The sequence below is a fragment of the Taeniopygia guttata genome, chromosome Z (genome assembly GCF_048771995.1).
Source record: "Taeniopygia guttata chromosome Z, bTaeGut7.mat, whole genome shotgun sequence".
In the NCBI taxonomy this organism is placed as follows: Eukaryota; Metazoa; Chordata; class Aves; order Passeriformes; family Estrildidae; genus Taeniopygia; species Taeniopygia guttata.
In genome coordinates this window covers 33,566,982-33,589,948 of record NC_133063.1, presented here as the reverse complement: position 1 = coordinate 33,589,948, position 22,967 = coordinate 33,566,982, and the positions used below count along the sequence as shown (strand labels likewise).

The window sequence follows — 22,967 nt, the reverse complement described above, 5'->3', positions numbered from 1 at the left end:
CTTTGGCTTTTTTTGTGTGAGGGTGTGAGGCCAGTATTGCTATGTGCCAGGCAGTAGCACAGCATTCACTCTTTCAATAAACTCTGTGGTCTACTTCTTGCATGAATAGAATTGGCTGCTTTGATCCAATGACCTGCAAAGATGCCTGTAAGAGAGAAGTGGGTAGATAGCCAACTGACTTCAATGCTTGGTAGACTTGATGTACACAGCAGACAAAAAAAAAAACCCATAGGTTTCTTTTGGGAATAAGGGTTTCAGGAAGAAGTTCTCCCCTCGGGCAATGACTGCAGTCTGTGTCATTTGGCTATGAAATAGCTGGGATCTGTGCCTTGCTGTCAAACAAGAAAAACAAGATGTTTTCTGCTGCAGGCCTGTTACATAGCTTGCTTATAATGGGCTGGCCAACAGGAAGAAAAGTACTTCCTTGAGTACAGCAATTAAAACACATAGCTGGAATAATTAAGCTTAATGAGAGAGGACTAACATGAAAGAAGGGCCAAGGGGTCACAGGGAGTGGACATATGAACTGTGCTCCATCAAACTGCAGTGGAATAGTGACACTCCTTACCTCCATCCAGGGGTTCTGAAAGCGCTGTTGTGCACTTGGGGAAGTGTATGTCATGCACGTGAGGTGCTTAACCACCCACATGTCTCTGATCTCTTGCAACTCCAGCTAGCCATCTGCTTTCCCTTCTTTCCTTGACCTGAATGAAAACTAAGTCCCCTCTGGAATTATTCCAGTAAGAATATGGTAATAATTTTAATGTTTATTTTCTTAACTGTTCATCCATTAAAACAAGCTAAAAAATTACATCTATTTTTTTTACCAATGCTGACAAACTGGCATAGCAGCTCCTCTGTTGCAGCTTTCAGCCACCAAAGCAATTGGCTTGAGGAGCATACTGTTGAAATCCTTGCTGGATTAATTCTGTTGTGCAGGTCCCTGGCCCTTGGTGAAGGGTGGGAGAATCTGACCTGGTGAAGATGTCTTTCAAGATGCTTTTTCCCATGTGGTATTGTTTCTTTCTCACTACCACTACAGTTCAGATTTAAACTTAGCTATCGCTGAGAGCTTGGCTTTGGCCATTGGTTAAGTCCCCTTTGGAGCTGGCTGTCACTGGGTCTATCTGATGTGATGGCAGCTTCTGGTTCTCACCAGAAGCCACCCCTACTGCCTCCCCAGTAACAAAACCTCTATAAGAATGAGCTAGATGAGTTTGAGAAACTTGAAAACACCTGAGGAGATAGTGGAAATGGACATCCACCTGAAATGCAGATTTTCCTCCTATGTTCCAGGTTAGTACACAAAGTGGGGAGGCATGGGAGCTGTGCCATGCAGATCATCACAATGTGGCCATGGCCGTCTGTGAGTTTTACACATGTGTAAAGGCAGGCTCTGTGAATGTCTTGTGCTAGTACCTCTGACAGTGCTGGGGTGATGGTTGTACCTTGAGGTAATGGGCTAGAAGGGAATGCATAGGGAAAGGTGGACTCCTACTATCCTGGTGGCACCATCTGCCTGGCTTACAGGAATTGGAGCATTTGTCATGGATGTAACAAAGGTATAAACAGACTTTAGGGAGTGCTGAAGCTAAGCATTAGGTCCAAAGACAGAAGGAGGAGGAGTTTTAGATTAGGTTTGGGTCATCTCCCCTCTACCCTTGCTCAGGGAGACAATGAAGTCTGGTATTTCAAATTCCTTTGTTTCTAGTTCCTCAGAGAGACATTTGGGGGAAAGCAAGGACACACCCCATGAACAGTACTGTATCTGTTAATCCTGCTGATAAGGGAAACACAATGGGCAGTTTTAGCACCACTTAGCAGGATTGCTCCAAAGGAGGCTGAGCCCACACTGAGCTAGTGATGATGGGTTGAGGACAGGGACAGGAGGCATCTCCCTACACTTCAGGTGATGGCCAGCAGCAAGCTAACCTGTCTGGAGCCGATGGTGGGGATGAACAATTAAAGTGAGGGGTCATAGGAGCAAGATAAAAGGAAAGGATCAGAGGTATGGCTTGCTTGCTCCAGTACAGGCAGAGGTGGTGGCAGGTCTAAGGTTGGATTTGATCCAGCTGGGGAGTGGATCTCACCTCACATAGAAATGGATGCTGTGACTGGGCCATGGTGTCTCATGACCCCTCCTGTGGGCACTGACCCTGGAGGGACCATGAGAGAAGCTCATCAGGAAGCAATGCATTCCAGGGATTCCTGGTTTCAACAAACCACAGGCCTTTGCAACAATTTCCAGTGCTTCCTGATGCCACCTTTGGTGCGGCAGGCTATGGTGAACTCCTTAAGGAGGTACCCACTGAGTCCTGAGCTCAGACAAGTTATTACTACCAGCCCCAGCTTGCTGTTGCTTAGGAACAGGACATAAAAATTGCATATTTATTAGCCTGAACTCTAGAGACTGCTTCATTTTGCAAAGGCAATCAAAAGGTGTTAAGCAGTTAAACCACTAGTCTAGAAATAATGATATGTATAAATGAAGAGCTATTTGGCCAATAAATTATGAAGCCTGCAGCTGTTTACATTTAAGATAAACTTTTCCTCTTGCTCTCAAGCATTACATCCTCAATTAACTGGCATAAAGAAGTCTCAAGAATCCCACTGCCACCCTACTTGCAAACTGTAACTTAGGTAGTGGCACAAACATGACCATGTGGACTGGAGATAAGCAGCAAAAAAAGACCAGAGATGATTATCAGATAGCCACAGCTGCAAGGTGATTGAAGACTGACCATTGCACCCTGGGCAAAGCTGACACCCTTTCCACCTTTGCAGACACACACAGTGGAGAACTGCTGAACTGACCTAGCCCGAGGCAAGCCAGTGCAACACCTTCTGGCAGCCAGTGGGACCACTGGAGCTCACCCCTTCCCAGCAAGCCTTTAGATCAGCTGCAGAGTAATAATGTTGGAAGAGAAGGAGCCTGGCAGAGTGCTGCTCACAGGCCCTGTGCAGCTCTCAGAGGATCGGCTGGACTGCCTGCATGGTACTACCCATGCTCTGCCCCTAAAAACACACAGAACCATGAACAGTCAGAAAAGCCAATCCCAGCAATGCATTGCTGCATCTTTGTTCTAGGCTGGACCTTGGCACCTTGTTAACATCATTACCCTGGCTGTACTCATAGGATTAGCTTGCTTCACTAGCAGGGCGAAACAGAGAGACTTTCATCCTGCCTTGTGCCACTGCTACAAAGAAAAACCGAACATTTTTAATATTTTCTTTTTACTTTCAACATGTGGAAAAATAATCCAGGTATTGTTCCACAAACTTAGAACTTTGAGGATAATAAGGGCTCACAGTAAGAAACTACTGCAAGACCTCAGTGCCAGACAATGAGGGATAAAACTCATTATTCATGTGGTGGCAGTGTTCCTGACGTGTAACAGAAAACTTGGATTTTCAGGAGGATATAGCTATATTCCCCAGAGAAGTTCAGAGGCTCAGAGGTGTGTGGTGTTGGTTTTACACAGAAAAATTATATTTTCATGGTTAAACAGCCTTGCAAAATCAACTGCTATTTATGAAGCATAAATCAAGGGGAATGTACACATCAGTATTTTAGGAGAAAGCAGGCTGAGCCAGGAATTTTCTAACTGACAAATCTTTCTGCAACTCTAAGGGATAGGAACTCCATGTGGCTGTTCTTAGTTAATTTCCCAATCATCACTTTACTTGAAACAAGAGATAATTATTTCACTGGACTTAAAACAATTCAGTATTTTAGGAATTGAAAGCCCTCCGAAAATTCCTCAACAAAAAGCTACCACACAACAGCACACCTCTACACAGTGCATCTGAAGCCTACTGACAAGAAGGTCCCTTTTTTGGTTTACTTCTTTATGTGATATGCAGTGGTATTAGACCACAGATCTTCCTCAGTGGCCAATGTAAAACTACAGCACGGAAGCTTACTCAAATTGTCAATTCATTCTCCTTTGAAAACACTATAAAGCTACCAGAATCTCTTCCCTGCTTGTCCTAAGAGTCATTATTTTCCCAGTGGCCAGCTGATGTGCATTTCAGGGTGTGTTTTGTCAAGTCCACTCAGCAAGTATTGTCAATCTATATCTTAAATAAATGATCTATTTTTGTTGACATACAGAGCATCTAATCCTGGCACTGCAAATATATTAAAGCTGCTTGGGATATCTCTTCAAGGATCAGTAATGAAATCTTCAAACTAAAAAAGAAGTCCTCCACAGTGACTGAAAATGCATAATGATCACCTTCAATGCCTGTCTGTATCCCATAGTAACACGTCCTTGTTATTTTTCAGAACATCTAAGATATTTCATATTGCCAATCTGTGTGTCTCCTTTGTTTAGCACACTGTGTGTGCTGGACACCAATTTAACACAGTAGGGCCATCATATTCATCTCACCTTCCAGGAGAGCCAGGGTGAACACTATAGCAAGGTCAGCTCCAAGCTTGGACAACGATGACAAGTTTCTCAGGGAAATTAGTAATCTATCCATATCACCTGTATTGAGATCTGCTGGGATAAACAAGTCCTTGTAATATTTTAGCTCCTCTGCGTTAACCACAAAGAAGTGAGAGTGTTTCACAAATAGAACTATAACATAAGCAAAGTATACATTAAAGATTTCTTTTTCCTTTCCATATTCCCAGAATAACTGAGATAGTTACACTGCTTAATGGGGAAAAAAAAAAAAAAAAAAAGCCACCTAGAGAAGAAGCTGGGATCCCCAAGTGCTGTTAGCTAGTCCCCAAGCTTATTCTCTGCTCCTTGATATGGGTTAAAAAAATCCCCCTTGCACAGCTCTGGGCCAAATCAATGGGTAAAAATTAAATGTGCATTCAGTTAGCAAAGCTTTTCAAACTGATTTTCCTTGCTACAAGCCTGTTCATAGAAAGGTTCAAGCTATTATCTAATCTGTTCCAGTTTTGATTTTCAGCAATTTTAAGGTATTTTGTTTTGTGTAGCTCTGGCAAGCAGTTCTCAACTTCTTCAAGAGCAAAGCAAGTGGAATATACTTAGACTTACTAGCCAAATTATTAACAGAAGTTACCATCACCAAACGTCCAGCAAAATGATTGAAACATACTGATCATATGATTTCACAAGTGAATTAAAAGCATCTAACAAAAACACATTCTCCTGTGCCAGTCTCCCAGGAATATCTGATCTTCACACTTTTACAACAGCTTTTCCAAGAGTTTCTCCCTTTAACATTCCTATAAAAGCCATTGGCATGTTCTCAAATCCTTCAGTGACTTGTTCATGGCACTTCACTTTTCCCTGTCAAAAGTAAGAAAGAAAATAGCTGAATTTTCATCCACAAAAACTAAATAAATTGCAGCAATATTTTCTCCAGCATATATATTTCATTTGAAACATGCAAGCTGGCATGCACCAGGATAACTGCAAAACTACGTGGGCTCTTGTGAGGATCTGCTTTTGTTGCAAAACCTTCTGCTTTGAGTCAAAACAGAAAGTAAAAGTCACTACTGTAAAAACATACAAGGACACATTTATTGCTACTTTGTCCCCAAACAATTGACAGGTAGGGGATCATTTCCCCAAAACCAGACCTGTCTCTACCCATACAGAAGTACAGAATTGCAAATCCCATGATCAAAACCTGACCCATCCCAAAACCACATGTTTCTAAAAGCTAGAGCCTCTTAGCCTTTATTGGTCACACTCATAAACTTCTCACAGCCATAAACTTGGTTACTAACTCAGCCTCCACCTAGAAAAAGAAAATATAATAAATTCCCTATTAAATCCCTTCAAAGCCCAGCTCCTAATACTATAAATTCATTCTTGCCAGTAACTTCAGCACAATACTACAATGGAAATCCTGACCCATACTACAAATGACTGAATGAAAGATACAGGAATTACTCTAACTGAAAATCTTCATTATCAGGTAAGTGTTTTGAGGCATGTTTCTGGGAAATTTATTCTCTACAGGTATGAAGCATGTATTCTGGAAGCATGCTTCTTCAAAGCCTACATGTATTCTGGATTATATGTGAGCCTACAAGCTGATATCTCATCTCAAAACAGAAGGGGTCAGGCTATACTGAACTTTATTAATAGTTTAAGTGTCTCTAGGATCAAGGCAGGGAGAAGGAAAGTATCATGCTGGGACCTCACCTAAACAGCTATGACACCTCTCTTGCAAAGATGGACTCTACAGTATGAGTACACCTTATGAACAAGTGCCCCTTCCTTCCTTACCTCCACTACCCACTTCAGCAGGGCCTGCAGGCCTTCCTCCCGGCGGCTGTTCCATCGGGTCACAAGAAACCCTTCCATTTGAAGCTCTTTGTAAATCATGGGCATCTGCATATATGGCCCTGCAAGAGAAAAGAACCAGCAAGCCACCTGTAATATCACTTTCATTTAGAGTAAGTCCAATGCATAAAGTGAGCTTTTAGCCAGCAGAGACCACTGAATCACTTTCTTTCAGCCAGGAGCAACAGGTATTTTTTTCCAAAGAGAATTTCCAGCACAGAAGACCAAAGATTCAAAGACAGATAGTCACCTAGGGAGACAAAAGCCTGATCAAAAAAGCTGTGGAGGTAAACAATTCTGGAAACAATTTTATTCAGAAATAAAGTGGCCTCAGCTTCACCTGAGAGACTTAAGCTGTATCTCAAAAATACTGTTTTAACACCTTGTTTAATAGCCTGACAGGCTGTCATGCTCTAACTCTCAGAATTTAAGTTCTAAACTCTAGAAAAACAGTTTCCTCAGTCACAAAAATGTGTGGTAGTCTCCTCATTACCAAAAGCCTGTTCCATTTTTCAAAGTGATCTGACAGTCCAAAGCCGGTCAGCTACCAATGAGAATCAGTCCCCCTATTTCTTTTAGAAGGCAAATCTGGAAAACTTAATGCTACTGAAAATGAATATTCATTCAGCCACATTACTCAGCAGTTTTACTAGTAGCTGAAATCTTACTGAGGGGAAAAAAATGAGAAAGCTTAAGCTGCATCATCGAACAACCTGAGGGAAAACCATTATCTCATCTTAAAATACATACTACTGTATAAATGGCATCATGACACCACACCTGCCTTCTGCTGATCTAGATCTGCACAGGGCCATGTGGAGTGCTGTTTTAAGTATTTTAGCCACTCCTTTATTCCTAATCAGCCGACGTTCACCAGACAGTGTGCACAAAGGATGAGTGCATATACACACAAGGAGCATGGTCCCAGTGTCCCACAGCAGCTACACTTGTATACACTTAAATGGCACAGGGAAGTTAAACAGTAGATCGCTGTTATGTCTTTCTGCCATCAAAGAGAAAATAATTTTAGACACAATAAAGACCCTCACCTTTCTGAGGCACAGAGTCATTGTACTGAGAGATGGCGCCACAAACTGCAATCCTTCCATATTTCTTCATTTGGTTGATAGCAACACTGGCAAATTCTCCACCCACCTACAAGAACCAGAGCATGTGCAGCATTAGAGACAATCCAGTGTTTAGCATTGACTGTCAAAATCTGCCAACATTGCATTGTTGCACCAATAGGTTAAATCGGGGAAAGCAACTTCCATTACCCCAAAGACTTGGTGGCTGCAGAAACCCTTGCATTAACACAGTGCTATGAAGACTCAATCTCACTCTCTAAAAATTAGTTACGAATACAGGGAATTAGTTTTAATTCCAAATCTGTTTCCTGAAGCTTGATTTGGAAGCATCAGGCAGGACTAGCACATAGATCCCTCCTCCCAAGGGTGCTAAGAAGCACCAACTCTGCTTTTCCCACATACCAGTCTGCAATTTTTTTTTTTACATCACGGTGATATAAACATCTTAATTTATGGTTTTCATTTCCAAAATAGGGAACAGGTGTGAAAAGAAGCTTTTAATAGTGAAAAGCTGTGAGAAAATATACTGCTGTGCAGAACTCTGCACAAAAGTTAGAAGTGAGAATTAAGGGAATGGACATGACCATAAAACCTATTTAAGACCTCAGCAGCAGGGGACATGAAATTTGGAAGGCTAAGGCAAAGTGGCAGGAGTTCCTGCCAAAGAGACAAGCACCTTGCCCTAACACCAAACATTCCTTTCAATTGCCAGAGAAAGGCAAAACACCATGGCCTTCATCCCTGGATTGGCAGAAGCCTTCTGAAGGAAAGACATGCTAAAGAGGTGATGATGGCTTCCTTTAAACCGAGTAGCTAGTCAGGGAGGCTAGCTAGTATAGTTTAAGGCCAGTATATCCACTAATACCCCTGTGGCCAGGTATTATATTATTATCAGGTATAATACATATGTTAGGTATAGTAGGAAATAAAAAAAGACAGGGTTAGTTCTGTATCTTGAAAGTGAACTGACATGATTTAACTGCATTCATACTGTTAAATTTTCTTAGCCTTCAAAACAAGATGTTCGCGTTCAAACACCTATCAAGAACAGTACGTAGTCCCCATCAATTCCACCTATATTTGGGAGATGTCAGAAACTTTCTGAGGGCTGCTCCAGTAGTTTTGCAAGTGGGTCTTGCTAATGTTTTCTTTACAGTTACCAATTCAGCCCCCATGACTGTGGGAGCTGAATTGGAGGAGCCAATTGGATTTGACATGTGGAGCCATCCACACCCATTCTCCTTTCAGCAATAAAAGAGAACTGCCTGTGGTGGAAGGTTGGGCCAGGAATGGACAGGATCAGTTTCATATTGCTATGACTGTCACTTCCCAAAATGTGCCATGCTTTTCAGAAAGTGAAGCAAAACTTCTCTCTCTCCATTCATAAACACTGCCAACAATCCAGCTTTGCCTTTTGGGTTTGTTCTTTCTATTACTGCTCAAGTCAGCTGCAGAAATATGTGTGGGAAGGGAGCAGAAAAGCAGTAAACTCCTATAGAGACACTGCTTAATTAAATAGATCTCCATATTGAAATCCTGGTGTAGACTTCAATTAGATGATTACAATATTGAGTTCCTTCTACAGTTTAAAGAAAATGACAGCTGCTCAAGGCAAGGCCTTCTCTCTGAACTTACATTGTCAAAGAAACAGTCGTAGCCATCAGGAGAGGCTTTATGCAGTACTTCATCCAGAGATTTAACAGTCTTGTAATTAAAGACTTCATCAAAACCTATTTTTTTCAGATAGGCAACCTTGTCATCTGAGCCAGCACAGCCAACCACTTTGCAACCCTGCAAGGAAAGGAGAAAAACATTTATAAACATGACCTGACAACACAGGCTGACACCCAGTGTGCTGGGTGAAGGGCTCACCCTTAAAGTAAGGCTGTTGTCAGATATGAGCTCCTGAAACTTCCAGCTAGATTTGTATGTTTTCAGCAGTTTTTCCATCTCAAGACCCTAGTGTAGGCATGCCTTTGGGGATGCTTGTCCTACTGATTGTTCATGGTCTTGTTGCCCTATTTTACAGCTATGTCTTCTCAGCAGCAAGTAAGATCAGTTCAAGCCACTCACCCCAATTTTAGCGAGCTGCCCCACCACAGAGCCCACAGTGCCAGCTGCAGCATTAACCAGTACTGTCTCTCCTGGCTTCATCTTGCAGACCTCCAGCAGACCAAAATATGCAGTGAGGCTGCAAAGAAAAGTTAAGAATGTTCAGTGAGAAGTAGAAGACAACAGATAAAGAGACACGACTTGACCACATTAATCCAAAATATTGTCACCATCAGAACAAGATAGTTTTCCTGTATTGTGAAAAACAAAACTTAATCCAGCCTTCTTAATCTGACTTTTTCACAGCCATCCCAGAAAAAAACCCACAGATACACTGCTGGGAAAGAGATTGTTACGACAGAAATCTCTTTAAGGTGGAAACAGCTTTCATTGTGCTCATTAGTTAAAAGAAGAAACACAGATAACTCTGCGACAACTCAGTACATACTGGAAGAGATAATAAACCCAACATAGACAGAAGTCAGTTGCCAGTTGGTAATCTAATCTACTAGATTAAGTTACACTCACCACAAATCAAAACTGGCAGAAAAAGATAAAAAGGCTGAGAAAAACTTTCTGAACTGATGAGTTCACTGCTCCAGAGGACTACTGTGCTATGGCTACTACGTGAAACACAGAATTGTTAAGGTTGGAAAAGACCTCCAAGATCACTGGGTCCAACCTTTGAGCAATTACCACCTTGTCAACTAACATTTGTTAGCACCAAGTACCACATCCAGCTGTTTCTTGAGCACTTTCAGGGACAGTTAATCCACCACTTCCCTGGACAGCCTCTTCCAATGCTTGACAACCTCTTCTGCGAAGAAATTCTTCCTGATGTCCAACCTGAACATCCTCTAATGCAGTTTGAGGCCATTTCCTGTTGTCCTGTCACTTGTTACCTGGGAGAAGACACCCCCATTTGGCTACAACTTCACTCGTAGAGAAGAGTAAGGTCTTCTTGAGCCTGCTTTTATCCATGCTAAACAAATCCAGCTTCTTCAGCTGCTTCTCATCAGACTTGTGCTCCAGGTCCTTCATCAGCTCTGTTGCCCTTCTCTGGATATGCCTCAGCAATTCAAAGCCTTTCTAGTAGTGAGGGGCCCAAAACTGGAAACCGTACTTCAATTCTCACCAGTGCACTAGTAATCTGTAGGAACCACTAAAGTAGCTCATTGACTGGCCCAGAATCCCACAGAATTCTAATTTCTAAATTTAAGCTCATTTTTAAATTCAAGCTCAGAGCTTCCCACATGGTCTCAACTGAAAGAGCTAACTGAATACCTCTATATGACATCTAGAAAAAACATGCATCTTGACTGATGCCAGAATGCAATCTGAGAAGTTTTCCAACACACACAATTTTACAATAATTTTGAAAGCCTTCCAGATCATTACTGTAAAGACGTAGATTTGTATTCCACGGACAGATTCAAGCGAGATCTCTTTGGTTGCTCTTGGGGGATGAAGTTTATTCAGGACGCAGAGAGGCTCTGCCTCGAGCTGCCAGACACAGCTCGGTGGCTGGGCCTCGGGTGATGGGGGAGGGGAGAGACAAAGAGGGAGCAGGGACTCCCGGAGGACGCTCCAGGAGGAGAAGGGAAGATCCAAGAGAACGTCCAGCCCCCCGGAGAGCCTTTATCAAAGGGGGCTCCAGGGTGGGCTGGAACAGGACCTGGGCCAATGGGGTCACAGGCACCTGATGGTTCAGGGGAGGGTTACAGGTGGGGGTGAACCATACGTTCTGGGGGGTGAGATGGAACAGTCCATTTGGCTTTTGGACCCCGCTGTAGGTGAGGGTAATTGTCCAGCCAGTAGGGGGCGTTATATTCGTCCTGGCTGTACCATTGTGGTTCTTAATCATATTTATCTACCCTTCCCAACAATTACGACTGACAAAGTCCTGATCTCCCATAAAAACTACAGAGAATGAGGTAAGAAATGCAAGCAGACTGAGAGATTCTGATAGTACATACAGATTTGAAAGCTTCTGTCTGCTGCAGTTCAATTCAAATGACATCTATTTTGCTGCAGGATACAGCATCTGTCTTTTGCACTTTGGGGTTGATTCTGGAAATACAGTGATAGCAACAGAGCCCAATCAGTAAAAGCAGACTAGTCCAGGTGCCAGTGAAGTTTGAGACTTTCCACTGAGGTAAACACAGACTGAACTCGATTCTTTCCAGCTCTTCCTGGATCCTCCTTTGGACTTAGTACAGCTCCTCAAGGAGAGGCCCAATAATGTCCAAGGCAAATCTCCCCTGATGGGCCAAAGGATGGGCCAAGCTTCATGCCCTATACAGGGCAATGGCATCCAGAAGCATACCTTTATTGCCAGTGTGAATAGGCAATATGCTGGTAGAACAAGACTAATGTCAATACAAACAGGAAGAAATCTCCTGCACACCAAAATCCAGGGGATAGCTGCCTTTTCATCTCAACACTTACCCTGGCATGCCAACTGTTCCAAGAGCTAGAGATTTAGGGAGTGATTCTGGCCAGCTGGAAAGAAGGAGTTGTAGACCTTTCCCATCAGAGATAAAATGAGTTCTCCAGCCCCTGTCAGCCACAACAAAGGCCCCCACTGTGAAAGCAGGATTTTTGCTTTCTACAATCCTGTTTAAAAAGTAAAACAAACAAAACTCAAGCAAAACCACATCCAGGTTAGAAATCAATACTGGCTCTTCCATTCTTCCTATGATTCAGAAAATAAGTATTTCATGTCATTATTTTTAACCTGTAACTGCTGACGCTGTAGGTGTCAAGTGTCTTTCCTGAAATGTCTATAACCTCTTATCATGAGGAAAATACTGGCAAGATAATTTTTTATTCAGCCCCGCCCACAATAAACCAAAATTTCCCACACAACTGCCAACTGTCTCTTTGACCAGTTTGGTTTGAGATCAGACCAGGCTTCTGTGGGTTAGAATGCAGGAAAGAGGATGATGGAATTAAAACATGAAACAGCAAGGAGTTGCTGATTGGTTGTCTGTTCTCAGACAACCTGCACCTCATTTAAAAACTGAAGATCCTGAAAATGGAGCCACATGGGGTAATGAAACCAGACAAAAAGCAATATCTAAAATCAGGGAGATACCCACATCAGCAGTCTCTATGCCAAATGAAAATTCCACCTTCTTAGCTCAACAAGAAAACTGTCTTGCAAAGGGGTAGATAAAAAGCTTAGAATTATTAGAAACAGTTGACCTGTTCATCAGACTTGGTTGTTAATTTATCCCAATCCTCAATGTTTCTGCAGAGAAACACAAGAGTCAAAGGCCACAGATGTTTCTAGGCAGCAACTTATGGGCAGAACAGCAGGAACAAGACAACAGAGAAATATGTGTGCAGCTACATTACCACAAGCTTGGGAAAAGGGTGGATTTAAGGTTCTATAACTCTTTGGCTAGAGCTGTATTTTTGGTTATGTGGAGATATTTTCAGCTGGAGTATATAGCATGCATGGCTGCCAACAGACAGCTACCAGCACATGAGGTTTTAAAATGTGAAGTTCAAAATGTATGCCAAGTACAATGGTTAGTCCTTTATATTTGCAAAATTTGCCTTTGAAGACATTATCACCAGAGAAAACCTACAGATTTTATCATAGGTCTAAATGCTCTCCAGAAAGGTAAAAGAGATTCTTAGAAGAAAAACACATTCCAAACAGTTACAGGTAAGAATGTCAGTACCAGAAGTATGTAGACACAAGTCTAGGATGGGTAACATGAGCTGCAGATGTCTCCAGTGTCAGCACATTCCTGTTGTGATCTGCCAGGCACACTGATAACAGGAACTGAAGGTCTTACCTGGCAACCTGTGTGCCTATCATTATGTCGCCTTCCTTCATGATCCTTTGGCTGTAAGGTCTGCAACACAGGCACAGCTTACTGTGGGCAACTTTAATAATGCTCCAGACACACTACGAAGTAATGGCAACTGTTTGACCCAGGAAGAGAGTATCTATTGTTGACAGATCACAAATAGCTTGTCATTGTAACAGCATAACCAAATGTTTTCCAGAGCCAGGTACTTGGGCATCCTGGGCAGGAGTGTTGGAGGGATGATAGCATTAATCTTCCCAGCGTGGTCCGTCACTACAAGAAGCCTGAGACCCAGAGAACTATCTCAGAATTTAGTGTCCACAATGCCTCGTCAAACTGCCCAGTCTCCCTGTGCTTCAACTACCACCTATTGGGTATATCAGCAATGTCCAACTTAAGAGTATGTGTCCTTAAGTACAAGTTTGCTAAGTTAAATTAAGCAGGAACTGCTATGAGGCTGGAGTCTCATTTGAGTACACTGCATACCAGTTGAAGACATGACAAGGAACAACAGCTGATTCCAAGAAAAGTCTAGGGCAGCAGAAGTGTTACCTCAAAGTCTACCTAAATCTGACACAGCTCCATATATTGAGTCTTGTAATTCACAAAACTCAATATATGTATTATGTAGTATTCATACATAATATATGTATGTAATTCACATATTCAGTCTTGTACATTATTAAAAAAGCAGACAAAGGCATTGGGACTCTGGCAACAGTGTGTGCTGCTTACTGTTGTTTTGAGGTTTAAATGGCAATTCAAATGAGGTGCTTTAGCCAGAAATTCAGAAAGGACAAAAATATATACCTCATGTAAGGATCAACACTGAGAAACATTGATTCAAGCAGCAACTCTGCAATGAAAGACAAAAGCAAATTCTTGCATATATAAGTGCAGTAAAGCATAGTTTCCACAAGTCAGTCTTTCAGCTAAATTGATAGGAACTCCTGACAGCTCAAAACCCCCATATCCCATCTTTGTTTAGGGAAAACCTACCGGAAACAACTACTACATCCATTAGTTTTGGGTTATTGTTATGCTGTTGAAAAAGAAACTCTCCAGTGTAGTTTTAGGAAACTACCTTATTTTCAAGCTTGCAATTTTGCATGTGTCTTGTCCCTCTAGAGAAGAGACAAGCAGCCAGAACTCCTAAACAAAATTCTCATTTAATTTTGATGTATATAAAATGTCATCCCATGATTCAGCCAGAAGAGGGTGGCACAGGTCAAATACAAACTAATTGGCTTCCTTAAACATAAGGCATTAGTTTATATTTTCGAAGTAGCCTAATCCACTTTACTCCCTCTAACAACACTAGTTTTTGGGAAAGACATTGTTAAACATGTTTTAAATTTCTCATTTATGAACCACTTTTAGTGGCTCATCTCCACCTACTAATATTTTTTTTTCATTGTCTGTGCTGCAGCAGTCTAGCTGGAAATGTACTCAGATTAAGTACCTTCCCATTACTAGAGAGAGAGCAGAAAAGCCATGTAATGACACTTTGACAGTGTCATTGTAGTGTGAACTTATGCCTCTTTTTGCTTTAGGGATTAAAATAGGAAGGAAAAATATACTCCACATTCTTAAATACACACAGGCATGCAATTTTTAAGTGTATCTGTAAATGTAAGAAGAAATCTGTTTTCAAACATTTAAGTTGTAAACATAATTGGTACTTTAATATCCTTCTGCACAATTCCTTCTACACACCTTTTAAAGTGTGGCAAATTTTGTAAATGACAAGTGGTGAGATGAAGCTGAAGAAAATATGGTACAAATGTCCACATGAAACAAAAAAGATTTTGAATGCAGGCACTAATCTTGCCGTCTTACTTCTTGAAATAAAAAATCAACCTTCATTGGCTCCAGCCCTGAGGTCTTTCAGCTGCAGGCTCATTCCCAGTACAGTCAGTCTGCTCTCCTCTTGGACTATCCTCAATATTTTCTCTATAAGCATGAAAAATTCCACTGAAAACATATTCCTATAGGGTATCATAATCTCCATCTTTTTCCAAGGGATTTTGCAAATTAAAGTAGATAAAAACATTTTACTAGTAAAACATGTTAGGAACTTAATACAGTTACTTGACTGGTTCTGAGTCACAGTCCACTTTTTGTCTTTCTGCATTGAACAAATTCTGTTTTCCTTGTGGTTGTCAGTTTTGAGGCCATATCAGTTCGGTAATTTAATCCATTTGCAAACACATTCAAATACCTTTTTAATCAAGCAGCAAGGGTGATTAGGCAGTATGAAACTGGGAAAGGTATGCCACAACTGCTGTGTAATGGACTTAGAATTCAATCATTGCTTCTAAGGGCCTTACCAGAAGGCAAGGTGTCTTTGAAACAACCAACTCCATCAGTGTAGTTCTTCAGCAATTGTCTTTCTGTTAAGGTGCATGGCTTGTGGTAAGCCAGCAATTTTGGAAATTCAAAGAGAAACATGCTGTTTTATAGATCCACAGGCACACATCAGCAAGCATATAACCTCCATAAAAGTAGCACTCTGCTCACCTCCATCCTTTAGATTTGGTAGCTCTATCTTTTTCAGGTCAAAGTCACTGGTTTGGGGAAAACCATCAAAATGCTTCTTTAGAACCCAGGCTTTGGCAATCACCATCCTGTACAACAAACACAGACAAAGCACACCTGTCAAAGCAATGCCCAACAGTGCTCCTGGGACTAGTTTAGATTTCATCAGGCAAAACACCTATCTCAATAATGTGCCATTACACAAGAAAGCCTCTGCCTGTCTCTGTGGTAATATCACCAGGTTAAGAAAATGTCAGAAAAGTCCCCTCACTGTTTTAGCAATCTAGATCTTCCTGTGACCTGTGAGACCACTGCCTGCTGGCAGCAAGTCCTCATGTGGGAAGTCATCCCAGCAAAATGTGCAACTCCCACTCTAAAGATACTAAAGAAGGAAAATCTACTAGTTTTAGGAGGAAAAAAATCCCTTTAGATAATCAAATTTAAAACTTTTGTCTATTGCCCCCATTACCTTTAGTAGAGGTTATCTACTGAACCTAAACTTTTACAAGCTTGAATCAAAGTGAGAAAAAACAAAGGTAAGCAAGAGTTCTTTCTGTGACACTCATAGAAAGAAAACACTTCTCCAGTTGTGAAGACTGGAGCTTGGAACTGGAAGCACACTGCTACCATACATTTTCTGTACAAGACAGAAACGAACAAATTACTTGCATTAATTCTATCCTCATAGGTCCTCTTCCCTTCTTACACCCAAATGAATCAACAAGAAAAAAGAAAGAGAAGCTTATACTTAGAGCAGGCAGGTGAAAACTGGGTCTTCCGCTGACAAGCCAAGAAAAAAACTGGGTCTTCTGCATCTGCAGAGTCAGTGGCTGGCCTCCTTCAGTCACACACACTTATAAAAGATGAAAATGTCTGCTGTTGGTAGGTACCACCATCAGTACACTTCCCAAGAAGTAAGTAAACACAGCCTAAGGCACACCCACTGTGATTCACCATTTTCCAGTTATGATTTAAGATCAACCTTTCAAACCTGCCCAGTTCAGTGTCCAGCCAGTTGCACAGGCACGTTTTAAAGCACACAATGCTAAATGCATAAAATCCATGGTTCTAGAACCCACAAAATACTGCAGTCGGGAGACAAGACTATCCATCACAATAGGAGTTTCTTCAAATTATGTTTTACCTATCCAGTCCTGAAATTCTTAATAGTTCTACCTCTGTGCAAAAATAATTAAAAATTAATGTCCATTTCATTGCTCAATTCATACTTTAACACAGCAAATACATTGTCCACTCATGGTGTGTGCCCTGACATGTTCACTGTTCCCTGCACAAGGAGAGCTTGTGCGGCTAAGCCTCTATCTGTGAGCCACCTTAAGAAACAATAGCAAATTTTGGCATTTTGCCCCGACGATGTCGCAATGAGGTATGTAGCAAGAGAGAAAACTTTGTGCAGGGGACCGTCTTCAGCTTTTGTTCTTTTTCTGAAAACGCACAAGTACAATATGAAGGGTGAAAAGTGTAAAAAAAACAATATATAGCAATGTGTTCAACTACAAAACCCATGAAGACTGAAGTGCTAATTAATAGCAAGGATCTGAGGGGGAAAAAAAGCAAAATGTGTTTAAAGATGCACCCGCAAAGATCAGGGAGAACAGGTCAAGCTCTCCACTATTTAGATAAAAGAGTAAGTCACCAAATCCAGAAACTAATCAGCACTCGACAACTTTCTGCGGTAAAACAGAGACATTCCATGTTCAATGACAAAGAAACACAAGTGAAGGCTTCCTGCACCAGAAGTGTGTTCTGGGGAAATCACCTTTCACAAAATGAACTATTATCAAAATCGAAGCATCCCACAGTAGGTAAGTGGGCCAGCTTTTGTATCTACTGCTTTATGTATTTACTTTGGTGTCAACAGTGTTTGGCTGTAACAAAAGATACCATGACACTGCAGCGACAACAAAAACAGAAAACATGTTTACAAGAGGAAGGTGAGTTTAGAGAAACACAAAACTGATCCCACTCACTAGCTTACACTCACAGGCATTGAGAAGGATTTGTCCTAACTGTGTGCGCTGCATTTAAATAGGTATCCAAGTGCTCCAGCCAAGAATGACCAGGGACAAAGAGATGCTGGCCAGACCGACACCATTCAGTGATGCGCCATTTGTATCCCCGGGGAGCCACCAGCGAGTCAGAAATTCCTTTGTCTTCCATCCTGTCACGTGTTTGTGAATCATCAATACCGATTCCCCGCTTTTTGTCTCAACTGTTGTCTGTATGCCTGCAAGGCACCAGCCCTTTGCTTTACTTTCCCACTATCCTATCTTAGTAGCTTGAGTCTTCACGTCGGAGTACAGAACTAAGAACCTGTTACTTGCTTCAGGCTGTCCTTTGTTTTCCCTACCTGGCCGATTCACACCTGCTGTCATCATTACGATCCGCAAATCTACGCGCCATAGTACTGCCCATTTCTTTTCTTTAGTTTCTTCGGGCGCTTCTACTCCCAGATCTCCTATTCACACGAATCCTCACCTTCTTATCAAAGATCTCTACTTTTTGGAATACACGGGGCTTTTTCTGCAGAGCAATGGTCCTGCCTAGGAACAATATTGAAACACTAATTTCACTATGCCGGTTTTTATTCTATTTAAGCCTAATCTTGGAAAGAGGACAAATTTTCTGTCTACTATTTATCTTTTCTCTCCTGAAAATTATTTTGCATCATTATAGCCACTTCAAGGCTAGGAGACTTTGCTGTAGGTCATAAAGCAAAAAACCCCAAACCAAACAGAAAACACAGGTGCATGCTTGATTAATGGATCCACAAACTGATTTCCATCTTAACAAACCAAGACGATTTTGTATGTTTAGATACAAAATCATAAGAAGTCATAAGGACTACACTGCTTAAGCATATTAAATAACTCCAAAGGATAAACAGCAGTGATACAACACTTATGAGTTCCAGCTAAATCTTATGTCATAGCCACAGTCTCAGTTCCAAGAACAGTAACCTGCTCTTGTAAACTGTAATAATACTTTGTTTTCAATGTCAGTAGATTTGTATAATACATTTCTTTTGACGGTTGTATCTCAGGATTTATGTGATTAAAAAAAAAAAATGTAATGAATTGCATTTGATTAGTTAAAAAAAAAAGTCTGACTGAGATTTTAGCTGATTTTGATTTAGATTTGTGTTGGCTGAATGTCAGAAGAAGACCCTGAGAAATTACCTCACTGCAACTGCAGAAAGGAACTCCATGAACCCATACCTCTTAGACAATCTAATCAATAAAGAACAAAATTTAATAAAGAATTATTCAAGGTTATCAATTAACTAGAGATTAATTAGAAGTCACAGAACAAGAAAGATAAGGAGTCAAAAGGTCTATACATCCCAGAAAACTCGACTAGTACAGGTGCAGGTGCAGTAAGGGAGCTATTTCATAGTTGAGTATACTCCAGAAAACTTAATCAATAGGAATTGTCCAGCCAGGACAGTAAGTTTAATAAAGCACTGTTTAGCTGGATAAAACTTGGGTTATCCATAAAACAAAGATGGATCAAATGTTCTGGAAGTACTTAAAAGAAACAAACCATATATATATTGATGCAATAAGTAAGGCAGATTTTTCAGAGTGTCTATAAAAAATCTTGAATATTATAGTGAATATAAATGCCTGAAAATTGTTGGTTTTTTGAACAGGTCTCTGCAAATAAATTCCCAATATGTTCCAAATTTTGACTCAAAATTGTTATTAGGAACATTCCTCTAACAGCTTTTTGATAGTAGATTTAAAACTCTTTGTTTCACTTCTATGTGTTTTCTGTATAAAGTGTTTCATAGACCATTATAATCATTACAGTAAAGAGACTGCTATGATAACTTGAGAAGGAACAGCACAGAGAGTGATAAGAAGACGCCTTTAAAAATAAGGTGATGCACTTCTGCTTGATTTTCTTACAAAAGAACCATCAAAGCCTTTGCTGAAATTTACGTCCAAGACAGCATTTATTCTTGATGTCATTGATGTCTTTCAAACCCTCCTTGCCCTGTGGTCTAGCCCATCAAGTTATCAAATAATAAAGACTATCAATGAAAGAGGTAATGGATTGGGAAGTCTTGGCTTTTTGCACTAACAATATATGTAACAAAGCAAAGATCCCACCTGTGTTCACTGCTGCAAACTGCAGCAGGGCTGAAAGTGAAAACAAAGCACCTTCACACAGGCAATCATAGCTCAGTCCCCAAAACCAGCATGAGTAAGGAGGTTCACAATTCAGGAGAAAATGGAAGAGAAGAAGGAAGAGGTGAAAACTGGAATACCATAATACATACTAGCAACTAGAAAAGAAGAGACAGACAAGTCTGAGAAAATTGAAATAGTTTCAATATACTGAAGAGCTAATGGTGATAGCTGAAATCTGGGAACCATCACATTAAAGCAGAAAAGCAGTAAAGCTTTCAAGACAACATGAGTCAAATTAGAAAAGTTTACTTTTCTTAAATAACCTTAGTTGTTATTCCTGAGTGGCGTGGTATAATTTCCTAGCCTGGACTTGCACAAATCTAACCTTGAGGATAAAATCCTTTCAGAAACCTGTCAGTTACATTAGTTCAATTCAAATTTTGGGTTAGTTTAACAGCTCATCTTCCTGGCAATCACAGTTTTCAGATATGATTGTGGCACTTTTCCTTTTATCTCCATTCTGAAGCAGTTACAGCTATGCTCACACCCATATTGGATGAAAAGGGTATGATTAAAAGCTGAGTAAAGTGTATCTCAGACAATTAATTTGTAGATTGGTTCTAAGGAGAAATTCACCCATCACCACAACAGCAAAGTTTTTCTGGCAATCATAACCTTATCTTTTTTCCCCCAGATCTAATTTATTAGTCTTCTGCAGCATTTCAAAGCAAAGTGGTAGCATAAGAGAAAAATACCTTAAAAAAAAACCCCAAAACAAACAAACAAACAAACAAAAAAACAAACTAACAACAAAAAAAAACAACCCACAAAAAACCTCCCAAACTAACATAAAAGGACTTCTTGGCATAGATACTGCCAAGGGAGTAATAATCCCGAGGCTACTTCAGGACATCCCATACACATACAAGGATTACCAATTACCTGGGAGTGAATATGGACTCAAATCCTACATTCCTCCTCACTTTAGCAAAAAATTACTTGTTCTTCCCCTCTGGCTTAGCTCTTACAATGCCTTTTCAATTGTACTTTTTTTTCCCTGTGGTAAGAAACAAGTAAAAGCAAACTACTCCCATGCTACTTTTGTCAGAGACCATACTGCAAATATCCACGCAAGCATGACACTGCATTTTGAAACAATAAAGCTGCAACTACACTTACTTATGCAATACTATCAAATCTTGGAAGAAGGTCAGAGACTGAAGGTGACTAGTTTTCACTCTGCTAAATGACTGTGCCACGCTGTACTTTGTTATCAGGTTGCAATTCCAGCAGAGGTTCAAAGGAGCAAGTTCACACAACGAAGTGAAAAGGGAAGTCAACACCATCACAGAAATAGGTCAGCTGCATTCACTCTCAGAAACTGGGCATAAAGAAAGACCTTACCACTGTCTACAGCTATCTGAAAGGAGGCTGTAGCCAAGTGGGGCCAGTCTTCAAGGAACAGGATGAGAGGAAATGAGCTTACACTGAACCAAGGAAGATTTAGTATAGGTGCTATAAAAATATTCTTCACAGAAAGGGCCGTAAAGCATTGGAACATGCTGTCCAAGGAACGAGTGGAATCACCATACTTGGAAGTGTTCAAAAAACATCTGGATATGGTGCTTGAGACCATGTCTACTACATGGACAAACTACATTCATTTACTGGTGAACATGGTGATGCTAGGTTGGACTTGATGATCTTAAAGGTATTTTTTCCAATTTTAGCAGTTTTATGGGGCACAGCAGTTGATGTGGGCTGACAAAAAAAGCTGAAGCTTCTTAAAGGGCCAGCTGTGCTTTCCTAGTCACTGCATGGCACCCTAAACTTCCTTTTAAACACTTTTATTACTTCTGCCTTACTTAAATGTTGAGACATATGTTGAAGCATCAGTAAATGCAAAATTTTACCAAAACTGTAGAGACACCCCATGTAGTCCAGTTTCACTTCTTAGATTTGCAGCAACAGGCCAGTTATTTCACCACAGAGAGAAATGTTTAATCTGCTTGATTTTACAACTGCCAAAGAAAACTTTGAGTTCTTAAAAGCATAGATTTCTACAAACGTTAAACACCCCCTTGCAGTGTACAGATCTCTTGCAACATCATGACTAAGTGAACTCGGAAGGGAAGTGACAAAATTCAAGCTGATGCTTTCAATTTCTGTAATATAACAAGGGTAGTTTCACCACTGAACAAGTTCCTGCTTGAAACATGCACAACCAGCTTCTCCCTCAAGACAGAAACCCGCTGCTCCAGCCTGCTTAGCATATACATACATCTGATCTGATATCTGTTACCTGTTATCTTATAATATTAAAAAGACAGATAAATTAAAAATTAAAGGGACGTGAGGAAAAAAAGAAGAGGGATTTCAACAAGAGTCCAAGGAAACAAATTTTAAGAGTGGAAGCACAGATCAGGTTGCAGACAGACACGCGAAGCTGTATTACTTTTGAAAGATAAAGATTTCACAATCTCTTCAGGCAACCTGTTCTTATATCTGACCTTAACATAGCTTGGCAGGGGGAAATCTCAGGACTCTCCATGTGCCACTGGAAAATACTGTTTAGCAAACAACATTTATCATCTCTTAACCTGCATTCCCTTCAGATGAGGTGGGTTCCATTCTCTTAATAGTCTCGTTAAGCAGCTAAAGAAGGCAGCAGAAACAATAGCTTTTGTTTCTGGAGACTGATCAAAGCCATTTCTCTCTTGGTTTTCCTTCATCATCTTGGTGACCCTACTCTGGATTGTTAATGTGTATCAGTGACTTTCTTCTACTAGGGAACTGAGAACACTGGATGCAGTTGGATCCAAGTTCAGGGTAGTGGGGAAAAGATTCTGCTCTTCCAGGTCATGACTGTCTACATCTTTCATAAAGATATCAAAAATTATGGCTAATAATGGGCTGCCAACTGGACTTTGTCCTGTGTTGGACAATCCTCCAATTTAGGGACAAGTTTAACTCACCAATTTGTCTCTGAGGTAGGGCTAGATGAACACTCAGATCTACAGAACATAGGAA

At 40.8% G+C, this 22,967-nt stretch overlaps 1 protein-coding gene across 11 annotated transcripts in view; it reads right to left on the bottom strand.

The window, feature by feature from the left end:
• Positions 1 to 3,217: 3,217 nt before the first annotated feature.
• PTGR1 (prostaglandin reductase 1) overlaps positions 3,218 to 22,967 on the bottom strand; it is a 22,101-nt gene continuing 2,351 nt past the window's right edge. The window contains exons 1-10 of one of the 11 annotated variants that reach the window (XM_072922069.1): positions 20,880 to 20,969; positions 15,763 to 15,869; positions 14,053 to 14,098; positions 13,228 to 13,287; positions 11,867 to 12,034; positions 9,440 to 9,557; positions 9,002 to 9,157; positions 7,328 to 7,433; positions 6,222 to 6,340; positions 3,218 to 5,273 (exon numbers count right to left, since the gene is read on the bottom strand). In XM_072922069.1, the coding sequence (XP_072778170.1) occupies positions 5,163 to 5,273; positions 6,222 to 6,340; positions 7,328 to 7,433; positions 9,002 to 9,157; positions 9,440 to 9,557; positions 11,867 to 12,034; positions 13,228 to 13,287; positions 14,053 to 14,098; positions 15,763 to 15,868 (990 nt within the window). In that variant the 5' untranslated portion in view covers position 15,869; positions 20,880 to 20,969 and the 3' untranslated portion in view covers positions 3,218 to 5,162. The other 10 variants (XM_072922072.1, XM_030257671.4, XM_030257672.4 and 7 more) reach the window with 10 other exon arrangements.